The sequence below is a fragment of the Octodon degus genome, unplaced genomic scaffold (assembly GCF_000260255.1).
Source record: "Octodon degus isolate 3935 unplaced genomic scaffold, OctDeg1.0 scaffold00053, whole genome shotgun sequence".
NCBI lineage: Eukaryota > Metazoa > Chordata > Mammalia > Rodentia > Octodontidae > Octodon > Octodon degus.
Window position 1 is genome coordinate 6,362,366 of NW_004524629.1, and position 20,352 is coordinate 6,382,717.

Sequence of the window (20,352 nt, forward strand, 5' to 3'; positions counted from 1 at the left end):
CTTTTAAAAACAACAAAATAATTTATATTTGTGATTCTTTTTTAACAACTTTTTTTGCATGTAATACAGTGGAGTATAGAAAATAAACTGTTCATACTATTTTTCCCCCCTTTTAACACTGACTTTTAATAAAGCAGAATCATCGAATTTATGAGCTTGGTGAAAATCATCTCTAGGTAAATTTGTAGAATTAGCACTTAGGCACGTGATTTTCTTACTACTTTGGTGTTGCTATAATGTTTGCTATCTTTGGCTTTGATTTAATAATCTTTCCATAAATGCTGGGCATGGTAATACATGCCTGTAATCCAGCACTGAGGAATCCTGACAGGATCACAAGCTCAAATCCCACCTGGGCAAATGAGCCAGATCCTGTCTCAAAGTAAAATGTAAAAAGGTCTTGAGATATAGCTCATTATCAAAGTATTCATGGATTTGCTTCCAAGTATCAAAAACAAAAACACATATATATGTGTATATGCTTAAAATTTAAAGAAGTTGAAAACTATAGAATCACCAAAATTCTCATGATGTCCAGGATTATTTGGATGAGTGATAAACTCACAAGACACTGAATCATTACCAAGCCCTTTTGTTTTTCATTAATCATTGTTCACACATCTGGAAGCCTGAATTGTTCAATTTTAAGGAGAAAGTATGTTAATATTTATTTTAAAAAACTAGAACAAACACCGTTTTCGCATTCTTATATCCAGTACATTTAAACCATCTTGTATGGAAGCTTTAGTGTGTACTGTAGTGCCTCCTTGTTCCCATCTTTCAAGTAGTTTAAATTGCTCTGTGCCCAAGTTTGATAACTTTGCTTTTTGCTCTTAGGACTCAGGTCGTAGTGTTCCCTTTTTTTTTTTTAGGGAAGTGTCTACAGGGTGTTCAGGATCTCACTACTAGATCAGACTCATAGTGATTCTCTGTTTACAGCCTCCCAAGTGCTGGGAATACATGTGCGCCCCACCACGCCCAGTCTCAGTCGCTGTCTCAGCATGCCCCCAGGAGATTGAACCCCAGCCTCTGTGCCTGCTTACAGATGCTTTAATCCGCTGAGCTATTTAGCCAGCCCTGTAGTGTTCCAAAGAGATCGATATGTCACTTTATTGAAACTACCTATTTGTCTTTTTATCCTAATACACCAGAAGATGATTAGAGAAACAATTATATCTTACTCCATTACATTTTCTTCCAATGATATAATGGCAAGGACATCATTGAAGCTTAAAAAAATCCATTTTAGAATCAGAATTTTATTTTCTGTTAAGCATGCTGTTAGGCATCCTACCATAACCCCATTGGATTTTAAGAATTTTATTTTCTTATAAGGCATAGTTTATAAATTCAGTCTGTCTGATTCAAATCTTTGATCTCTGTTTCTCAATAAAATGAAGCATCCATAGTAGATTGATACACTTAACTACTTACACATCATCTAGAATATTGTTATTGTTTGCTCTGTTTTTTAAAAATTAGAGTATCATGAAATACTTCTAGAAAAGGGTAGCCTAGGCCCTAACCATAGGGAGTGAGAGATCTGAACTGGATTCTTTTGAGGGGCAGTGGAGATATTGAGGATTTGCCTAGAGAGAGAATTTGGCTATTAAAGTTGGAAATAACAGGGCCAAAGGACAGAAGTTATAGGAAGTAGAATTAGATTGTTATAGGCAAAGCTTAAGACATTTCTGACTGTATAATGGCTTTTTTTCAAAATTGAGGCCCTACTTAAATAGTATTGCTGATGAAAATTTTTAAACATGTCACATTTTACAAGGAGCATTTAAACAAATTTGTAATATATTCACATCTCTGGAGTAAATGGTAGCATTCTTATTTTTCAAATGGGGATTTTTTAAGATTTGATATGTTCGAAGTATTCAGCATGTAATTGGTAGAGCTACACTGGGTCCCTAGTCTCCTGACTCAAGAGCTCATGCTGCTCTCTTTCCCTTTTTTAGGCAGATGACCGTGCATCACAAATGAAATAAAGGAAATGCCTGTATTAGATGGGAGGAAGTTAAACATTATGACTGATTATCAAGTGCTCCTCTGACTTTAAAAATCCTTGATTTTCTGAAGACTGAAGTTCAGCCTCATTAGCTTGCTGACTGCTTCTTGGAAGACTTTTTCCAAACGCATTTCCTAACTGTACCTGTTTATCTTCAAATTTTGTTCTTTTTTCCCTATCATTTATTTCTGATAGTTTCTAGAAAATTGATCTGTTTCTTCTAGTCTTTTTCAATCCTATACTTAGTGTCTTCCTCATTTCTGAGAAGCCAACAATTCTAATAAGCAATTTCTGCTTCCTTGTTTGACCTTCCAGTTTTCTTATTGAGGGTACCTAAAATCATTGTTATCTTTACCATAACATTGATAACTGTAGTGCTTGCTTTTTTTTTTCTCTATTTCAATTCTGTTGTTTTCAATTATGCCCTACCCTCATCTTTATCAACAAACTATTAGCCTACAGCTGTCTCTACCTTATAACCAATACTATCTCCATGTTCTTAACACTTTTCTTTTCCCTCTGATCTTATTCTAGCACTTACAAGCCTTCACATACTCTGTGGTTGTATCTTTTCTTTTTCTTTTTTAATTTATGTATTTGGTACACAACTTCGCTGTGCAGCTTGGACTCATAGTGAGCCTCCTGTTTTCAGCCTCCCCATTGCAGGGATTACAGGCATGTGCCACCATGCCCTGTCTCCCCAGTCTTGGTCTTGGTCCTGGTCTGTCTCAGTCTTAGTTTCAGCCGTGGTCTCAGTGGCTGGCTCAGCGTGCCCAGGGCGGGGCCGGTGCAGCATATAGTGCTAGGGATCAAATCCTAGCCCCTGCTTTTGCCTAAGCAGGCACTTAGTCCACTGAGCTATCTCACTGGTCCTCTATGGTTATATCTTTGTTTTCAGTTTTGACTGTTACTTTTTATAAAAAGTAAAAAAAAATTTTTTTAAATAACAGTTTTAGACTCACAGGAATATTGAAGGTAAAAAATTTTTCATGTTCCCTCACATGCATAGCCTGCCCCTTGATCAACGACATTATGCAGCTGTGAGTAGTATATTTGTTAAACTCACTGAAGACTGCATTATTACTTTGCAGTTTATGGTTTATATTAGGTTATTCTTGGGCATTCTGTGAATATGGACAAATAGTTAATAATGTATATCCACCATACAATTCAACTGCTCTAAAATTCCTCTGTGTTTATTCATCTCTACCTTCCTTGTAAGCTCTGGTAGCCACTGATGGATGGGTGGTTGGATAGATGGATGGATTTTGACTCTCAAACAGGGATTGAACCTAGGGCCTTTGTATGGAGCTATACCCCTCCACCACTATTTGTTGTTGTTTTGAGGTAGGGTCTCACTAAATTGCCCAGTCTCTCTGCAGCCTCCCAGAATGCTGTGATTGTGGGCATATGCCAGCATGCCTGGGTACCACTCATCTTTTACTGCTTCTGTATTTTGCCTATAATCCTTCATTTCTTCCCTCCTAGCCTGTCCAATATCCCACATCTGATAAGACTAAATGAATCAAACCAGAACTTCACTGTATGTAAAGTCTTCATTGTTACAGTGCACTCCCAAATTTTTGATACCACATGTAGTAGATTGCAAATTGTTTTCCATGGGCTAAATGATAATCCTTCAATGACTGAAAAGAACTTCAAAAACACTCATCAATACTGCCTCAGTTAATTGCCAAAACTCAGAATTTGCTTTTCCTTTCTGTATTCTTTTTATCTAGACTTAACTATCTCATGACTTTCTAGCCATCTGTTCACTGTATGTGGTTCATCTACAGTGATCTACCCATCTCTCACATTCTCCTCCAGTTTTGAGTCAGTTTCTTTTCTGTTTCCAATGTATTTATACCTCAATTGAACATCTGGGTTATTTTGCTTTATTATATACTTAACAGACAGCAAAAGCTCCTTGAGAATAGTCATGTGTTTAAGTCACAACTCATTTTCTAAGCCTGTTTTATATGGTGCTTTCCCATGGAGGAGCTCAGTAAGCATTTAATAAATTGGTTTCTGTTGGCATTCAGGCCCTAATTAGCTTTTTCAGTTTCTCGCCATGCCTGTGTGTTGCTTTTCCCATCATCTGTTGGAGTGATTGCACTCCATTTTCCTCTTAATAGTTCTCCTTCGATCTTCCTGCTGCTTCCTGTTGTTTATAGAATAAAATATACTCGTTTTCTTGGCATTCAATTCAAGACTCACAAATTAACCTCTCTACCTTTGCATCCTGATTTGTCACTGTTGCTGCATTGTGACCCTTTTATAACCAATCAGGCTAGTCTTATTTGCTATGCCTAAATATGTTGTCTCTGTTCTTTTATTATTATTGCATCTAGAGTGCCTGTACTACTCTGTTTTTCGTAGTTTATGTAAATTCCATCTTGCCATCAAGTTGTCTTTCTAAGCACTGTATTATTTGAAATTCCTTTAAGTATATTATTTAGCACTTTATCATTTAATGTCCTAAGACTGTTAATGTTATAGTTATGACATTGTTTATAGCTTTTTAATACACACATGCATTTTATATCCCTTATTAAATCATTACTAAGTTAGACCAATATTCAAAACTAAGCTTTCTTTCCAGGAATCTATTACCAATTTTCTGTTTGGACTTCAATAGCTCATACAGTTGTTTTTTTTGTTTTTTGTTTTTTGTTTTTTTTTGTTTTTTGTTTTTTGTTTTTTGTTTTTTTTGGTGGAACCGGGGATTGAACTCAGATCCTTGTGTTTGCCAGTCAAGCACTTATCCTACTGAGCCATCCCCCCGGCCCCGCTCATGCAGTTTTAAAGGTTGAACAGAATATTTTAAAAACAATTTGTGCTCTTCTAAAAAAGAGAAAAGAAAAATTCTCTCATAAGTTTTTAAGGATAGATAATGAAAAAAAAAAACCTTTCATTGTGTTTATTTTTTCAGTGCTAGAGAGCAAATCCACAACTTTGTATATGCTAGGCAAGCACTCTACTATTGAGCTACATTCCCAGCTCCATAAAAATCATTTAAAATATAAAATATATAATTTGTTGAGTTGTGGAAAGTACAATGATAAAAAAACCAATAAGTAGGAAAGTACTTCATTATCTAAATAAGTGAGCAGAGCAATCTCCTGAAGAAAGTGGTATTGAAATAAAAACCAAACAGATGGAAGAAACTATGTGAATAGTGTGCATGTGTTTTTGAAAAGTGGCAGAGTTCAGTGTGTATATGTGGATGATAGCACAATTGTACAGGAAGTCAGAGAAATAATTGGGTAACTTTTGCTGTACTCTAAACAGCAAACCAAAAATGTTATGTTAGGCACTTAATACTTGTTCTTTTGTTTTAGGATTTATAACTTAATTTTTAAGTTTTAGGATTTATAATTGTGACTTAATTTTTAAATCTTTTTTATTTTCTTATTTTTAAACCATAGGTAAATTAGCACAATGGATTTCTCCAAACTACCCAAAATACTTGATGAAGAGAAAGAAAGCACATTTGGTTATGTTCATGGGGTCTCAGGACCTGGTGAGTAATCCATGATCATCTCAAGAGTAAGGATTCTTAACTGTGATTATCTTTCCAAGGTGTTTTTGATAGAACTACACAGAGTTATGTTTACCACATAAGTTCTGTTTGCCCTTAAAAGATCTCATAATGGCTTATGATCTCCATCCTATGGGCTCATCTAGCATTGCTTGTGTAACTTTGATAGATTGAGGTGCTACTTTGTGCTTTCTTGTTTATGTTACATAGATGTATAACCAGTGCTTAGTATTTTGCCTATACATATGTATTTTTTGTTAAATTTGGGATCAAAAAGTTTAATACAATGCTTTGCAGAGAGTAGGCATTCAGTTCATATCATTGTACTTTGAACCTCAGCAGTTTTCTTTTTTTTTTTTTGTTTTTTGCGGAACCAGGGATTGAACTCAGATCCTTGCGTTTGCCAGTCAAGCGCTTATCCTACTGAACCATCTCCCCGACCCTTCAGCAGTTTTCTTTAGAGCATTTCTTAGTGATACCAACTGTTGCTCTTTGTGTTTATGACTCCTTCTGAATGGCAGTTTTGGATACAGTATCACTTAACTAGCTACCTAGGTAGAAGTCTTATGACCTAATACACAGTAACAATGGAAAGTGATTTTAGACTGTCTGCCAAAATCTCATTTCAGTGTTTTGTTCTTAAGCAGTCCCAAAGCAAAAGATGATTTACAGTTTCTCTAGATAAAACTTGCTTATTAATTATTATTGTACTGTGACAATTCTTTTTTCCTTAAGTCTTTATCAGTCTCACGTGATTTTCTTTCTTTTTCTAGACATAGTGGAAGGAATGATAGTTTTTTTGGTGCTTAGAAAATGAAGACTATTAGTCATTGTGCTTCTTTTTTCCTCCCCAGGAACTTGTTAGAGCTTGAGTTCCTTAGCAAGTAATAAAAACATAAATACCTTTTATTTATTTTAGTATTTAGAATCTTTTTCTGCCATTCAGAGAAAATTTTTCCCCTTGATGATCATAAAGATCTTAAGGACAGATAGGCTAATCAAAGGAGCTTCCAGAGAAAAGGCCAGAGAAAAACATCAGAGTATAAGGGAAAACATTCCATAGAAAAGTGCAGTGAACTCTTGTTGAAACCAATTTTTAATTCTTAACTACTTAATAATAGAAATGGTATCAATTTTTAATGTATTTTAAAAACCATCATAGATTTTCTTATATACTATAGAAGTAAACATTTAAGAAATGAATGTTCTTTTTTTAACAGTTTAAGGAAATATCAATAACTTAGATTAAACTGATGTATTATGTTGCCTGTCATATAACAGTTGTATCTGTTGTTAGGCGTTTCTAAAGATGTGGCAGTTTTACTTGCTTACTAAATACCATGGTCCAAATTTGTAAGTTAAATTCTGGCTCAATAGAGGTTTTTAATTAGAACTTTATCCAGTGGTAGCTTCTGATTATACACATTCAGTGTTCTGTAAAAATATTTCTAGCTGTATTTATGGCTCTTCCTATATAGAGGTTATCATTAGTTTATCAAAAACATTATGTGTCCCAGAAAACCTCTAAATACCATGGATTTAAGGTAGTCCAAAGTACAGGTGTTACTTTAAATACTATCTATCTCTAAAGAGAAATGGTGACAGCCATGTGATAACTGTGTAGTACTCTAAAGCTAATTCTATAGTTTTTTATTTTTCCAAACCTATCATTACATGTATTAGAATAATGAGGATTGGTCAAACGTGTCAGTACTAAAATATACAGAACTTCAGACATTGAAAAATGACTATCGTATATGTTACACAAATTGATAACCTTTAACTTAACAAATTTATTTGTTTGCCAATTTATACCATGTACTAAAAACACTTCTTCATGTAGAGCTATAGTAAGAGTTTTATCTTTTTTTGAGTATGTAGAAGGGGGCATGTTATTGGATTTATTGATATTTTTAGTTATCACTTCACAGAGCATTTGAGTCTTAAATCATTAAAGCAGTCTTGTTCTTTTCAGTTGTTACAGCCTGTGACATGGCAGGTGCAGCCATGTATGAGCTGGTGAGAGTGGGCCACAGCGAGCTGGTTGGAGAGATTATCAGACTGGAAGGTGATATGGCTACTATTCAAGTATATGAAGAAACATGTATCCTTTTTGGTTCAATATCCTGCCACTATGTGTTAGAATTTAAGGAATTAAGCCAAAGATCAAAGTAGCAACAACCATTGATATTAGAAGCATGAAGTATAGATGTCAGGAAGAGATCTGACTTATACTGAATAATTAAAGGAGAAGTACCGTAGGGATTACTGTTATTTTACAAAATTAGTATATATTCTGAAATTTCACTGCCCTTAATATTTTAGTAATTCATGAACTTCAGAGGGTCTATTTGGAAGTATTTTTATTAGGATACATATTGTTATAGTAGTCATAAATGAAACTAAAATTCTTCAATCATGATTTCTACTTAAAATAATAAGTCTAAAGTTAGTCACCACTCACTAATTAATAAATAGCACTGGGTGATATATAACGGTTTTAGCGCAAGGAGGTCCTTACTATTTGGTTATTATAATGCTGGCTTTTGGGCCAACCTGATAGCTCAGTGGACTAAAACTCCTGGTTAGGCAGAGCACAGCGGAACCCTGCTTGCCATTCTGGCCCTGCCCCCAAGGCACACTGAGATGTGATTGAGACTGGGCGTGGTGGTGCATGCCTGTAATCCCAGTGCTTGGGAGGCTGTAAATAGGAGAATCACTAGGAGTCCAGAGTGAGACCCTGAATACCCTGTAGACCCTGCCCAAAATACAGAGAGAGGAAAAAAATGCTAGCATTTAAGCCAACTGTGGAGAAGCTCACCTTTGATCCCAGCACTCTAGGAGGTTGAGGCAGAAGATATTTGAAGTTAGAACCTAGTCTGGGCAATTTAGCAACTTAGCAAGACCTTGTCTCAAAAAAGGGCTAGGAATATGGCTCAGTGTGAAGGCACTAGGCTCAATCCCTAGTACTATAAAAACATTTTTTTAAATCACTTTTAAGTGTAAATTGGACACCATGCCCACCTAAACTAGCATATTATTTTATATTTATATTGCTATATATGCATGTATATGTATGTATATTGCAGAAGATGGATAGCTAATATGATAAAATGTTAATGGTAGAATCTAGATGGTAAAGATAAGAGAATCACTGAAAAACTCAACTTTGTAGGTTTAAAAAGTTTCATAATCAGACGTTGGGGATGAAAGTACATATTTTTTAAATCATTCTAGAGTAATTTATACCTGCCCCTATTTTTTTTAATGACGACATAAAATTGTACATGGGTTTCCATAATTAGTTACTCTCTTTTTTAAAAAAAATAATTTTATTGAGATACAAATAGCAATGAGATAGTTTCAAAACCGATTACTAGCACAGTTTCAATAATTAATATGTTGCATATTGTTGTCTTTGTGGTTATTCATTGTACAAGATGCAGACATATCCTGTCCACAAACACTGTTAGAACAAATCTCTCTATTCATTGAATTAAGAGAATGCAGCTGTATATCTATCCTAACTTTTTTGAATATGCAGATACAAAATGGTCATTCATTTGTATCCCTTTTTTGTTTAATTTTGTCAGAGAAGGGTATTTCATTGTCATTTAAATATTGTAGGTGTGTGAATTCAACAAAATATTCCAATATAATCCAGTAGTCATTAATAGTAGTGGGTTTTCCATAAGACTGGCAATGTCAGAAGTTGTTGACTTGAGCCTTTTACAGCTCAGCATATTAATATGGCTTTACTTTTTATACTTTGTTTTTATACTTTTCTGCTGGATGGTTAAGACCAAGATATAAAGCAAGACCTATATAACAAGAAATGTAACTTTTGTATCTGACAAGGTCATTCAAATCCCCTCAGGATTTATCCTGAAACTCTGTACCTCAGTTTGTAGATCCTTTGTGAGTGTCAGCCATGTGGATGAGTCACGGCCATTGCTTGACCAATTTGCTCTCTGTGAAAGCCTGAGAAAATGTTTTCTTTCCAGGTGACTCTCCTTAGGCACACTCTACATCATCGAACATGTTCCTCTCTGTCCCCATAATCTCCTTGTTGAGAAAATCTGGGACACAACTGAGTTATATGATGTTACAGTACAGGTTGTCCTATGTCTTTAGTTCTCACTGACCTTGAAAAGCTAGGTCCAAAATGTTGGCTGTCCTTGCAGCCCTTCCTTTTCTCTAAATTTTGGTTTATAAACTTAAGTTGTTAACCCTCCAGAAGAGAAGCTTATTATTAACCTACAACATAGGCAGTTGAGCTCAACTTCACTATCTGTCTGAATATCGAACATCTTAGGCAAAACATGGAACAGGTATTTTCCATCAAGTATTGATATGCTAAACTTTAAGTCCCTACAGAATATTTTAACAAAATAGGAATAAACAGTTACATATTTTTACACAGAAATTTAGAAATCTAACTATATACAGCATTGTAACAGGACAGTCCTGTAACATTTTTTTCTCAATGATAGAAATTTTAATTTTGATTATTTTCCATCTTTTTCTTTTATCAAGAGTGCTATGGTAGGGGCCGGGAAAATGGCTCAATAGGATAAACACTTGACTGGCAAACACAAGGATCTGAGTTCAATCCCCAGTTCTGCCAAAAAAAGAGTGCTATGGTGTAGCTACAGTATAAATTTATAGAAGTTAGATCTCTAGATCAAGGCTTACCCATTTTTAATTTTGATAGTGTTAAATTGTTTTCTATAAAAGTACTGGATCTTAGTCCTGTCAACAAATAGAGCCCAGTTCTGCCAAAAGAAAGTAGAGTGTGAGACAGATTGCCTTTGCTTATTGTCATATTTTACTCTTTTCCTTTTTAAAGATCTTAGATTTTTTTGTTGTTGTTGTTATTGTTTTACTAGGAAATGAATCCAGGGCCTTCTCATGGAGCTGGATCCACAGTCTTTTTTTTTTTTTTTTTTGGTGGAACTGAGGATTGAACTCCAGCCTGTGTGCTTGCCAGGCAAGCGCTTATTTTACTGAGCTATCTCCCTGCCCCCCAGTCTTCTTTTATTTTAAGACAAGCAATCACTAATTTGCCAATTCAAACTTGTGATCCTCCTACTGCAGCATTCAGCCACCCAGAATGTTGGCATTATAGCCTGCACTGCCATGCCTGGCTTTTTCCCTAGATCTTGGTGTTGTAAAACTTTTGCCCAGATACTGCTATCTTTAGGAGACTGCTGTTCTTCAGCAGTCTAAAATGATGAATTAATAAGAGGTTTTTGCCTCTACTTTTAGCCCTATGCTTCCCAAACTAAAGGCACCTGGGCAGTTATAGCAAACTCCGATGGTGCTAAGAATGTTTTAACTTTTTGAAGTTAATAAACAATACTAGATACCTTGGAAGATACTAGTTGCTTGAGATAATAGTGCCTTTATTTGGCTGTATCATTTTTTTGGTCAGTGGTGTTATGTTTAGAAAGCTAACTTTTTGACGGTTGCTAAGCTGAAATGCATGTTAGTCAAAACAAGTGTGGAAGAAGTTTCCAGCCTGAGTGGAAGGTTTAAAAATTATGCAGTGTCCAATGTGGATTTACATCCTGTTCATAAGAATTGTGGCCAGGCATGGTGGTGCATACCTGTAAACCCAGCACTTGGGAGACTGAGGCAGGAGGACTAAAATTAATGTTCTTTTTTCCTTTCAACTTATGTTATTGTTTCATTGCTTCTCATTTATTAGCATGTGTATATTAAGTTGTATAAACAAAACTGCTAAGTAAATGGAATTGTTAAATACTTTTTGTCAGACACTGAAAATATTCCTGAAACACAAAGGTTGCTATAAAACAAGAAAGTTTAGGAGCCTCTGTTTTAGCTTATTTCCCTTTCAAACTGTGATATATTCTTTTAATAGTATCTTTCAACTTTTAGAGTGAGTTTTCCTCAGCCACTTTCTAGCTGGTGTATCTGTTGGAGACCCTGTACTCCGTACTGGTAAACCCCTCTCCGTAGAGCTTGGTCCTGGCATAATGGGAGCCATTTTTGATGGTATTCAAAGGCCTTTGTCAGATATCAGCAATCAGACCCAAAGTATCTACATCCCAAGAGGAGTAAATGTGTCTGCCCTTAGCAGAGATATCAAGTGGGATTTTACACCATGCAAAAACTTACGGGTATGTCTGTATAACCAGTGATTTCTATCCTTGACAAAAGAGGATGAAATAAATATTTTAGAAACCATTTAGTACTTTAAAAAAATATATGTTTCTAAATGTCTTTTATTTATTTATTTGGTACAGTGTCTCATTATGCACTACCAGGGACTGAACCCAGGTCCTTGCACTTGCCAAGCAGGCACTTAGACTGCTGAGCTATCACCCCAGCCCCCATTTAGTACTTTTTTTTTTCCATTTAGTACTTTAAACCCAAATAAAAGTAGACTATAATGCACAATTTAATTTTTTTCCTTAAATGCACTAATAAGATTGTGGGTTTCGGGGGGACAGTTGGTGACAGGAGTTGAACTCAGGACCTTGCGCTTACCATACAGGCTCTGTGCCACTGAGCTATATCCCTGGCCCAAGATTGTGGAAGTAATATATTTTATTAATAAATGAGACAAATGATCAAATTATACCAACTGGGGTGAATCTATTTTAGGTTTATTTGAGCATTAAATTGCTAAATACGTTTGTTCTCTAGGTTGGCAGTCATATCACTGGTGGAGATATTTATGGAATTGTCAATGAGAACTCACTCATCAAACACAAAATCATGTTACCTCCACGAAACCGAGGGACTGTAACTTACATTGCTCCACCTGGGAATTATGATGCCTCTGTAAGTACTTTTTTAAACTGTTCCACAAAGTGGCCCTATTTATATATGATAGTTGCCTTGTTTCAGTGCCCTAAATAAAATGTTTAACATATACGTTTTAAGTAACTTTGTGTATGTGTGTTGATAAGGATTGGCCCCAGAATTTTGCATATGCCAGGCAAGTGCTGTACCACCAAGCTATCTGTCCCTAGACATACTATTTTCCAAGGACAGATTTGTTTTGACTTAGACTTGAGAATACAAATTAAGAAAAATATTTCCTCTTAATAACTGATGCTACATTTATATAACGCCTTTGCAGGCATGAAGTGGATAGACCTTGATTGTTATTTTATTCCTGTCATTAATTGTGTAATGGATTATGTGAATTCTTACTTTCAGTAACTTAGTCCTTTACTTTTACATAAGAGTTTATGTAAAGTTTGATGTTTTGAGCAATCAGCTAGACTCACCAGCTTAGAGACTCACTCATTCTAAATGAAGGAACCATCCAAAAGCAGATAATTCACATTTATATGTCAAAAATTGTAGATTTCTATAGGGTCTTGAACTTTGGACTTCAGAGTTCACAGATGCTGCCATATTACTCATTACTTTTTTGCTTTTATAAGTATTTAAATTAGACATTGAAATATTTCATTAATTTTTAAAGTATTTTAAACACTATTTAAATTATGCATTTAAACTATTATGTTATTTTAAATATTCTAAATATTTGAGATTCTTAACAGATATTTTTCATTAAAACAGGATAAGATCAGTATAATAAGGTAAATAAAACAGGATGGAAAATACATATGAAACTTTCATTTCTCCCTAGGCCTGGTAATATCTTGCTGTATCCTTTAAGACTTTACCATTTGTTTACACATGGTGTAATGAACTATTTCACTGTTGCTTGATAAACTCTTTTCTAAAAGACTCTACTAAGCTTTTCTAAAATCATCAAAACAGTAACACACCTGATTTTAAAAAAATTAAAACTACGTAAGATTATATGTTCAAAGTAAAAATGTAAATCACTTTTCGCATTTCTGTGTCCCTCCTTTCTATCCCCAAGAGGAATCTGGAGTTCCTTAAATTTTGGAGGAAGAAACATGCACAAATTTGACCCTACTCAAAATCCTCCTGTATTTTTTCAGGATGTAGTCTTGGAGCTTGAATTTGAAGGTGTAAAGGAGAAGTTCAATATGGTCCAAGTATGGCCCGTCCGTCAGGTCCGGCCTGTCACAGAGAAGCTGCCAGCCAATCACCCTTTGCTGACCGGCCAACGAGTCTTGGATGCTCTTTTTCCGTAAGTTTGTGATGTCTCCCACAGTTATTCGTAGCAGTCATTGTATGTGCTTACCTTCTCACTATAGGTTAATATTTTGTGTTATTTAATACAGTCTTAAATTTTATTTAGAGTATAATGGTGAGCTACATACAGATACCCATTGCCAGAATTTGTTGTAGAGTCAAACATTGGTGATGTTTCCACAGAGGTAAACAGCATTATTTCTGTAGTTTTCTGGAGAAAAAAAGTTTTCAGAACAGTATCTGGGGTTCGGGGAGATAACTCAGTAGAGTAAGCACAAGGGCCTGAGTTCAATCCCCAGGTCCACCAAAAAAAAAAAGAGTATTTGTGCTAGAGCAGTGTAACTTCTTGAGTTATCCAAGAATAAATTGTAAGTTATTACTTTAAATTGATTTCTAAAATCAGGTAGGTTTTGTATGCTGCCAGAAATCTTTCTTAATTTATAGTCTACTCTTTCCCATTTTCTTTGCTTAAAAATCCTCATTTCTTTAAGTCTCAGGCTTCATCATGCCCTGTTATATTCTGAACAATGGCTTCATCATTTTATTCATAGAAAAGACTAACAGTGTAAAGCAGGAACTCCTTCAACCTCTGACTACCAAGTCCACACAATTTTTTGAGCTCCATGCATAGCTAAGCCAGTGCTCCCGGACTGAGCACACCTATGTACTCTTGACATCTCTTACTTTTAAAGCTGCTTTCTGAGTTGTTCTTGCTGTTGATTGATGTCTCATTAAGACTTGCATCTTTTTACAATTCTTTTTTTTTTTTTTTTTTTTTTTTGCGGAGCCGGGGATTGAACTCAGGCCCTTGCACTTGCCAGGGAAGCACTTATTCTACTGAGCCATCTCCCTGGCTCTTTACACTTCTTTAATAGTACCTCCTACTGACATATCCTTCACTATTCAGTTTAGACTGCATAATCTTATTATTCCTATGATTATTTACCTATAGGACAATAAATTTTCTTGTTCCTCTGCATTCAATCACACCCATCTGGCAAAATTAGTATAAATTGATTATCATCCTCACGGCTAGGTAATAATCCTTTTGCATTTCCCTAGTTATGATTTTCTCCTGTTTTCCTCAGCAGCTATTTCAAACTGCTGTGTTTACGTAAGATCTTCAACTTTAAGCTTTTTTCTTCCTCTCTCTCTACAAATGATCATGCTAGAGCCTGCACAGTAAAATTAAAGACAGGAGATTTAGAATTCCTTCAGTTTTCTGTCTTAATTGTTAGTTGTGTGGATTCCCATTTGTGTCTTCCTTTTTTCTGGAGTTTATATCATTTTATTTCTCCTCAAGAACCTCTGTCTAGGGGGCTGGTGAGATAGCTCAGTGGTCTAAAGCACCTGCTTAGGCAAGCATAGGCAGGCTCAGAGTATCGCGGTTCAATCCCTGGCACCACATGCCGCACCAGCCCCACCCCCAAGGTGGGCTGAGTGGGCCAAGAAAAAAAGGAAGGAAAAAAAAAGAACCTCTGCCTATGTTATCTTCCCACTCTCTCCCATCTATGAAAAAAAAAGTTTGCCCTTCATCCCTTCTTCCACTACTTATTTCTGTATGCTTGAAACAGTATGTTATACACATTTCTTCTGTAATTCTCTGTCTCTGGCCTTGCCTTTATCACCCTCTTCAACGACTCTTATGTCATCAGTCACTTTCATTCTTGATCAGTTCAGGGCATAAATTTCAGTATTTTCTTAATCCCTGCAGCTTTGAATAATGTCTTACACTTCTTCAAAGCACCTTTTTTTTTCTTTCTTTTTAATCTAAAGTAGCTTCTCAGGGCTAGGGAGATGGCTCAGTAGAATAAGCATTTCCCTGGCAAGCACAAGGGCCTGAGTTCAGTCCCTAGTTCTGAAAACAAAGTAGCTTCTGTCCACAAGTTCTTACTCTGTTGTGAACTTTTAAATTGTGGCATGTCTTAGGGTTTTCCTGCTCTGAGGCCTCTCTGTGCTTATTGTGCCTTACCTTTTTTTGGATGGCTTTACTATGTACTGACTTGACTTAAATATTTATCTATGTGTTTTGACTCTGATCTGTATGTTTGTCCCAGATCTCTCCTGAGCTCAAAAGTCACTTGTCCACCTTGTTTTTCTTTACTACTTCTAGTCAAGTGCCTCAAAATTCAAAGCTGAAATCATCTTCATTACCATGTCCTCATTTGTTCCTTTTCTTTGTTACCTGTCTCCATAAATGTGATTATCACCCATCTAGTGGATTCCTAATTTAAAATATGTGACTTCTGATGTTCATAGACCTAACCCCCTACTCTCTGACCCTAATTAAGACTCTCACTGTCGTTCCTATAATAGTCACATTTAACAAGCCTTTATGTCTTCGGTCTTCCTAGGTGGTTGTCCTTACAACACAGTAGTCCATCTGGAACACAAATCTGGTACTGCACCCTTTAACTTGAAACCTTTTTCACAGTCGTTAACTTATTTTAAAACCACCCAGTAAAAATTCAGAGAAACATTGTATCCTTAATCATAATAACAGATTTTCTCAACAGAAAACTAAATATGCCTTAAAATTTTTTAATTACTGTCTACTTTTTAGCATGGTCTCAGCTTCTTGACTCCCTAATGACTTCCATAAATGTCTCCTTCCAGGTGTAACAAAAGCTTTTCATTCTTAACCAATGGTGTCTCTTACCCATGAGCCTTTGGGCATGCTATTCCCTCTGCTTGGATTGTTATTTCTGTATTTCTTTTTCCTTTCAGGTCTCTGTGTTGTCAGGAAGAATTTACTAGCTTCACTCCAGTTCACATCACACTATTCACTCTTTCCTGATTTACTTTCACAGCTCTCTGTGACATCACTTTACACACTGGATTGCAGAATTTCCAAAGCAGGACACACCCAGCCCGGTCTTACCCCAGGTTACAATGACTTGACAGAACCTTAGGAGAGAGAAAAAAAATATTTTGCCTTGTTTGTTTTTCCAGTCTAGATCAGGCTGGCCTCAAGCCAGGGGCAGTCAGGAGGAGAAAAAATTTTAAGGCATATTTAGTTTTCTGTTGAGAAAATTTGTTATTACGATTAAGGATGCAATGTTTCTCTAAATTTTTATGATAAAACACAATATTGTAAGGGCCGGCCAGATAACTCAGTGGATAAAAGCACCTGCTTAGGCAAATGCAAGGGTCAGAGGTTTGACCCCCAGCACAGATCCCCGCCTGCTGGTCCCACCCCTGGAGTACCTGAGCTGGCGATTGAGACTAGGTGTGGTGGCGCATACCTGTAATACCAAGACTTGGGAAGCTGAAAACAGGAGAACTGCTACAAGTCTGATCTGTGTAGTGAGACCCTGTAGACCCTGCACTAAATGCAAAAAAAAAAAAAAAAAAGTATTACAAAGACATTTCTCTTAGCATTAAATCCTGTTTCTCTTATTCAGACTCTTCCCCCTATCCTCTACACCCCACACAGGCACATGCTCACACACACATACTTGTACACATATAGAGAAATAACCACTTTGCCTTCCTCCAAAGATATTTATTCTCCATTGCCAGTTTTTAGGGGACATTTAGAAGTAGCTGCTAAATGTCACGTAACCACTAGTTGATTCATCATTTTATCCCACTAGAATCCGAGCTCCGTGACTATAGCAACTTCATTCTTAGACTGTAGTCTCTCTAGTAGCATCTCTAAGCACAGCTTTTAGTATCTAGAAAGTACTCAGTAGTTCCTGGATAAAACTGTGTTCATTGCTATTTAAAATAAGCTACACATTTTCTAGCTCTTACTTTGTGCCTCAGTAGGCGAGTTTCAAAAGTTGCTTCTAGTTTTCTTTTGGTTTTATTTCTTCTGTTGTCTTTTCAGGAATCAATACATATTAGCATTTAGAATATCATTAGTATTTATCTTATTTGCCTCTTTTTGCTGATTCCCTATGGAATATATTTTCACTTTTCATTTGTTAGAGATTATAAATACAATAAAGGTATACACTATTATAGGCGCAAACTGAGGAAGCAGTTATATTTCTGTCTGTGTGTCTTGTATGTGTGTGTATCCATTAGAATGCATTCTTAAGGTTGTATTTTTGTTACTTACCTACTTTGTTTAATAGTACTTGTTAGCTAGTAATCCTTACTTTTTTTGTTCCTTGTTCAGGTGTGTACAGGGAGGGACGACTGCTATCCCTGGGGCTTTTGGCTGTGGAAAGACAGTAATATCACAGTCTCTGTCCAAGTATTCTAACAGTGATGTGATCATCTACGTAGGGTGCGGTGAAAGAGGAAATGAGATGTCTGAAGTTCTCCGAGACTTCCCAGAGGTCTGTATTTGGAAAGCTTCAAACAGCATTCTGGAGGAAATACTACCTATCGATTTTCATTGGCAACTTCTTGTTGGGTCTGGAGCAATGCTCTCATTTTTTCTTTTCTCTTTTAAAGAATTTAAATACTTTTTCTGATTAATTTGTATATTTAAGCAAAAAAGTTTGTATTTTTCAAAGTCAAACCCTTGGAAGTTTCTCTTGCTTTTTCTTTTAGTATTGGGAGAAAGATAAGACAGACCAGACATTTATATACATGAACTCTGCAAAGGCTTTGTGAACTGTAACATTTCCGATTCTTTTAAATTTATGAAATGGAAATTATATCCACTTCCTAATGCGTATCTACTGTAGAGTATGCAAGACAGATGAATGATAGGGAATATTGCTTTGGGAAATACTGATTAGGGAGATTAAGTAGGGATAAGTTGTGAAAAAAAGGAACTGAAATGTTAAATTTAGAAATTGGAGGATCACTAATGGATTTCCTTGCCCCTAGCTCACTATGGAAGTTGATGGTAAGGTGGAGTCAATTATGAAGAGGACAGCTTTGGTGGCCAATACCTCCAATATGCCTGTTGCTGCTCGAGAAGCCTCTATTTATACTGGTAAGTTATGAATTAGAATAAAAGCAATTAAAACTGTTCTTAAGTTTAAAGATAGTGCTGAACAAAAAACTTTTATTTCAGAGTACTTCCATACACATCATCCTAGCTTTTAAGAAATATTGTATAAAAAATAAATACTGTACATATTTTATCTTGAGAATAAGTGAACAGAAAATATTTATAAAACTGTCCCAGTCTTTTGTAATGGCCATAAAATGATGTATTTTGTACTTTTTTCATCATGTGTTTTACTACTGACCTATGTTTAAATATACTTATACCTCTCTAACTTGAATTATCAGCTTTAAAACATAATGTGTTAATTAGGGCTATAAAAGAGAAGAAAATTGTTATGTTTATACATTTTCTTCCATTTTTATTCTCACCCCACTTGGAGTTTTTAGTACTTGATTTCTACATCTTTAGGGTTTATTAAATTTATATTCTCTTCTGAAACAATCCAGTATTTGATTTAGTGTTAGACTTGCCATAAGATGGAATAAATGTTCATTGGCATTGTTTTTGCCTTATTCTCCATTTATTTCTTTTTTAGCTAAAATTTTCTTTTGAGAATTTCTTTAAGAAAGGTGCATGCAGGCTGGCAAAATAGCTCAGTGGACTAAGTGCCTGCTTAGGCAAGCACAGGGACCAGGGTTTGATTCCCAGTACTGCATGCTGTGCCGGCCCTGCCTCTGGGCTTGCTGAGCCAGGGAGAGTCTGGGTGTGGTGGCACATGCCTGTGATCCCAGCACTGGGGAGGCTGAAAACAGGAGGATCACTACAAATCCAAGCTGTGTAGTGAGACCCTGTACAGAATACAATGAAAAGAAAAACCACCATGGTGGGGAAAAGAAGAAAGGCACATGGAAAAATTGTTCCCTGAATTCTTATTTCTTCCTAAGTTTTCTTTTTATTTTTTCTTTGCCTAAATTTTAACAATACTGTGACTGAATAAAAATTCTTGGAGCAATATTTCTGTGAGCTGGTGGCTTCTGTTTATTGGGAGAAAGACAAAACATAAATACGTTATGCATGTGAATTTTCATACAGTGTATAGCCTAGTTTACAGAGTAATATTCCCTTTTTCATAAAATAATGGATTTTATTGATGAAATAATAATGCCTATCTAAACTTTAATAGTAGTTTTGGCTGAGGATAAAATCCTTGGTTCAATATTTGTTTTATTTTTATTTTTTTTATATATTTGATACAGGGTCTGCAGGGTCTACAGAGTCACTATGTAGATCAGACTCAGTGATTCTCCTGTTTTCAGCCTCCCAAGCACTGGGATTACAGGCAACACGCCCAATCTCAATGACTGGCTCAGCACGCCCCCAGGGGCTGGGCCAGCGCCAGCACTTTAGTCCATTGAGCTATCTGGCCAGCCCTGTTCAGTATTTCTTTTATGAACTAATACTATACTATTAAATGTGGGGAACAGATCTAAACCTTTTTAAGAAGTAATTTTTCGTTTTACCCAAAGGAATTTTTCTTTAAATTTGAAGTGTCATAATTTTATTAGGATATATCTCAGAATTAATAGATTCAATGTATATTTCCTGAGGCATGGTATAGTCTTTTCATCTATGAATATGGCTTACATTTCAGAGGACTTTTAATCATTGTGTACAAGGTTTTCTCTTCCATTTTAGCAATCTTTTTACAATAACAACTGGACATAATAGATCTCCTTTATTTTTTCTGTATGTATTGGCTCTTTGCAGTCCTTTTTATTTAGCCTTTTTTATGTACACAGGTTAAATGATACTTAACCTTCATTTCTATAGTAG

The 20,352-nt window shown here is 35.7% G+C and overlaps 1 protein-coding gene across 3 annotated transcripts in view; it reads left to right on the forward strand.

Moving 5' to 3' along the window:
• The window catches only part of Atp6v1a (ATPase H+ transporting V1 subunit A), a 58,074-nt gene that overhangs the window by 22,011 nt on the left and 15,711 nt on the right, over positions 1-20,352 (forward strand). For all 3 annotated transcript variants that reach the window (XM_004633306.2, XM_023717572.1, XM_023717571.1), the window contains exons 2-8: positions 5,443-5,537; positions 7,531-7,659; positions 11,484-11,698; positions 12,228-12,365; positions 13,508-13,659; positions 17,791-17,953; positions 18,453-18,561. In XM_004633306.2, coding sequence (XP_004633363.1) covers positions 5,456-5,537; positions 7,531-7,659; positions 11,484-11,698; positions 12,228-12,365; positions 13,508-13,659; positions 17,791-17,953; positions 18,453-18,561 — 988 coding nt within the window. In that variant the 5' untranslated portion in view covers positions 5,443-5,455. The remainder of the gene's footprint in view (positions 1-5,442; positions 5,538-7,530; positions 7,660-11,483; positions 11,699-12,227; positions 12,366-13,507; positions 13,660-17,790; positions 17,954-18,452; positions 18,562-20,352) is intronic.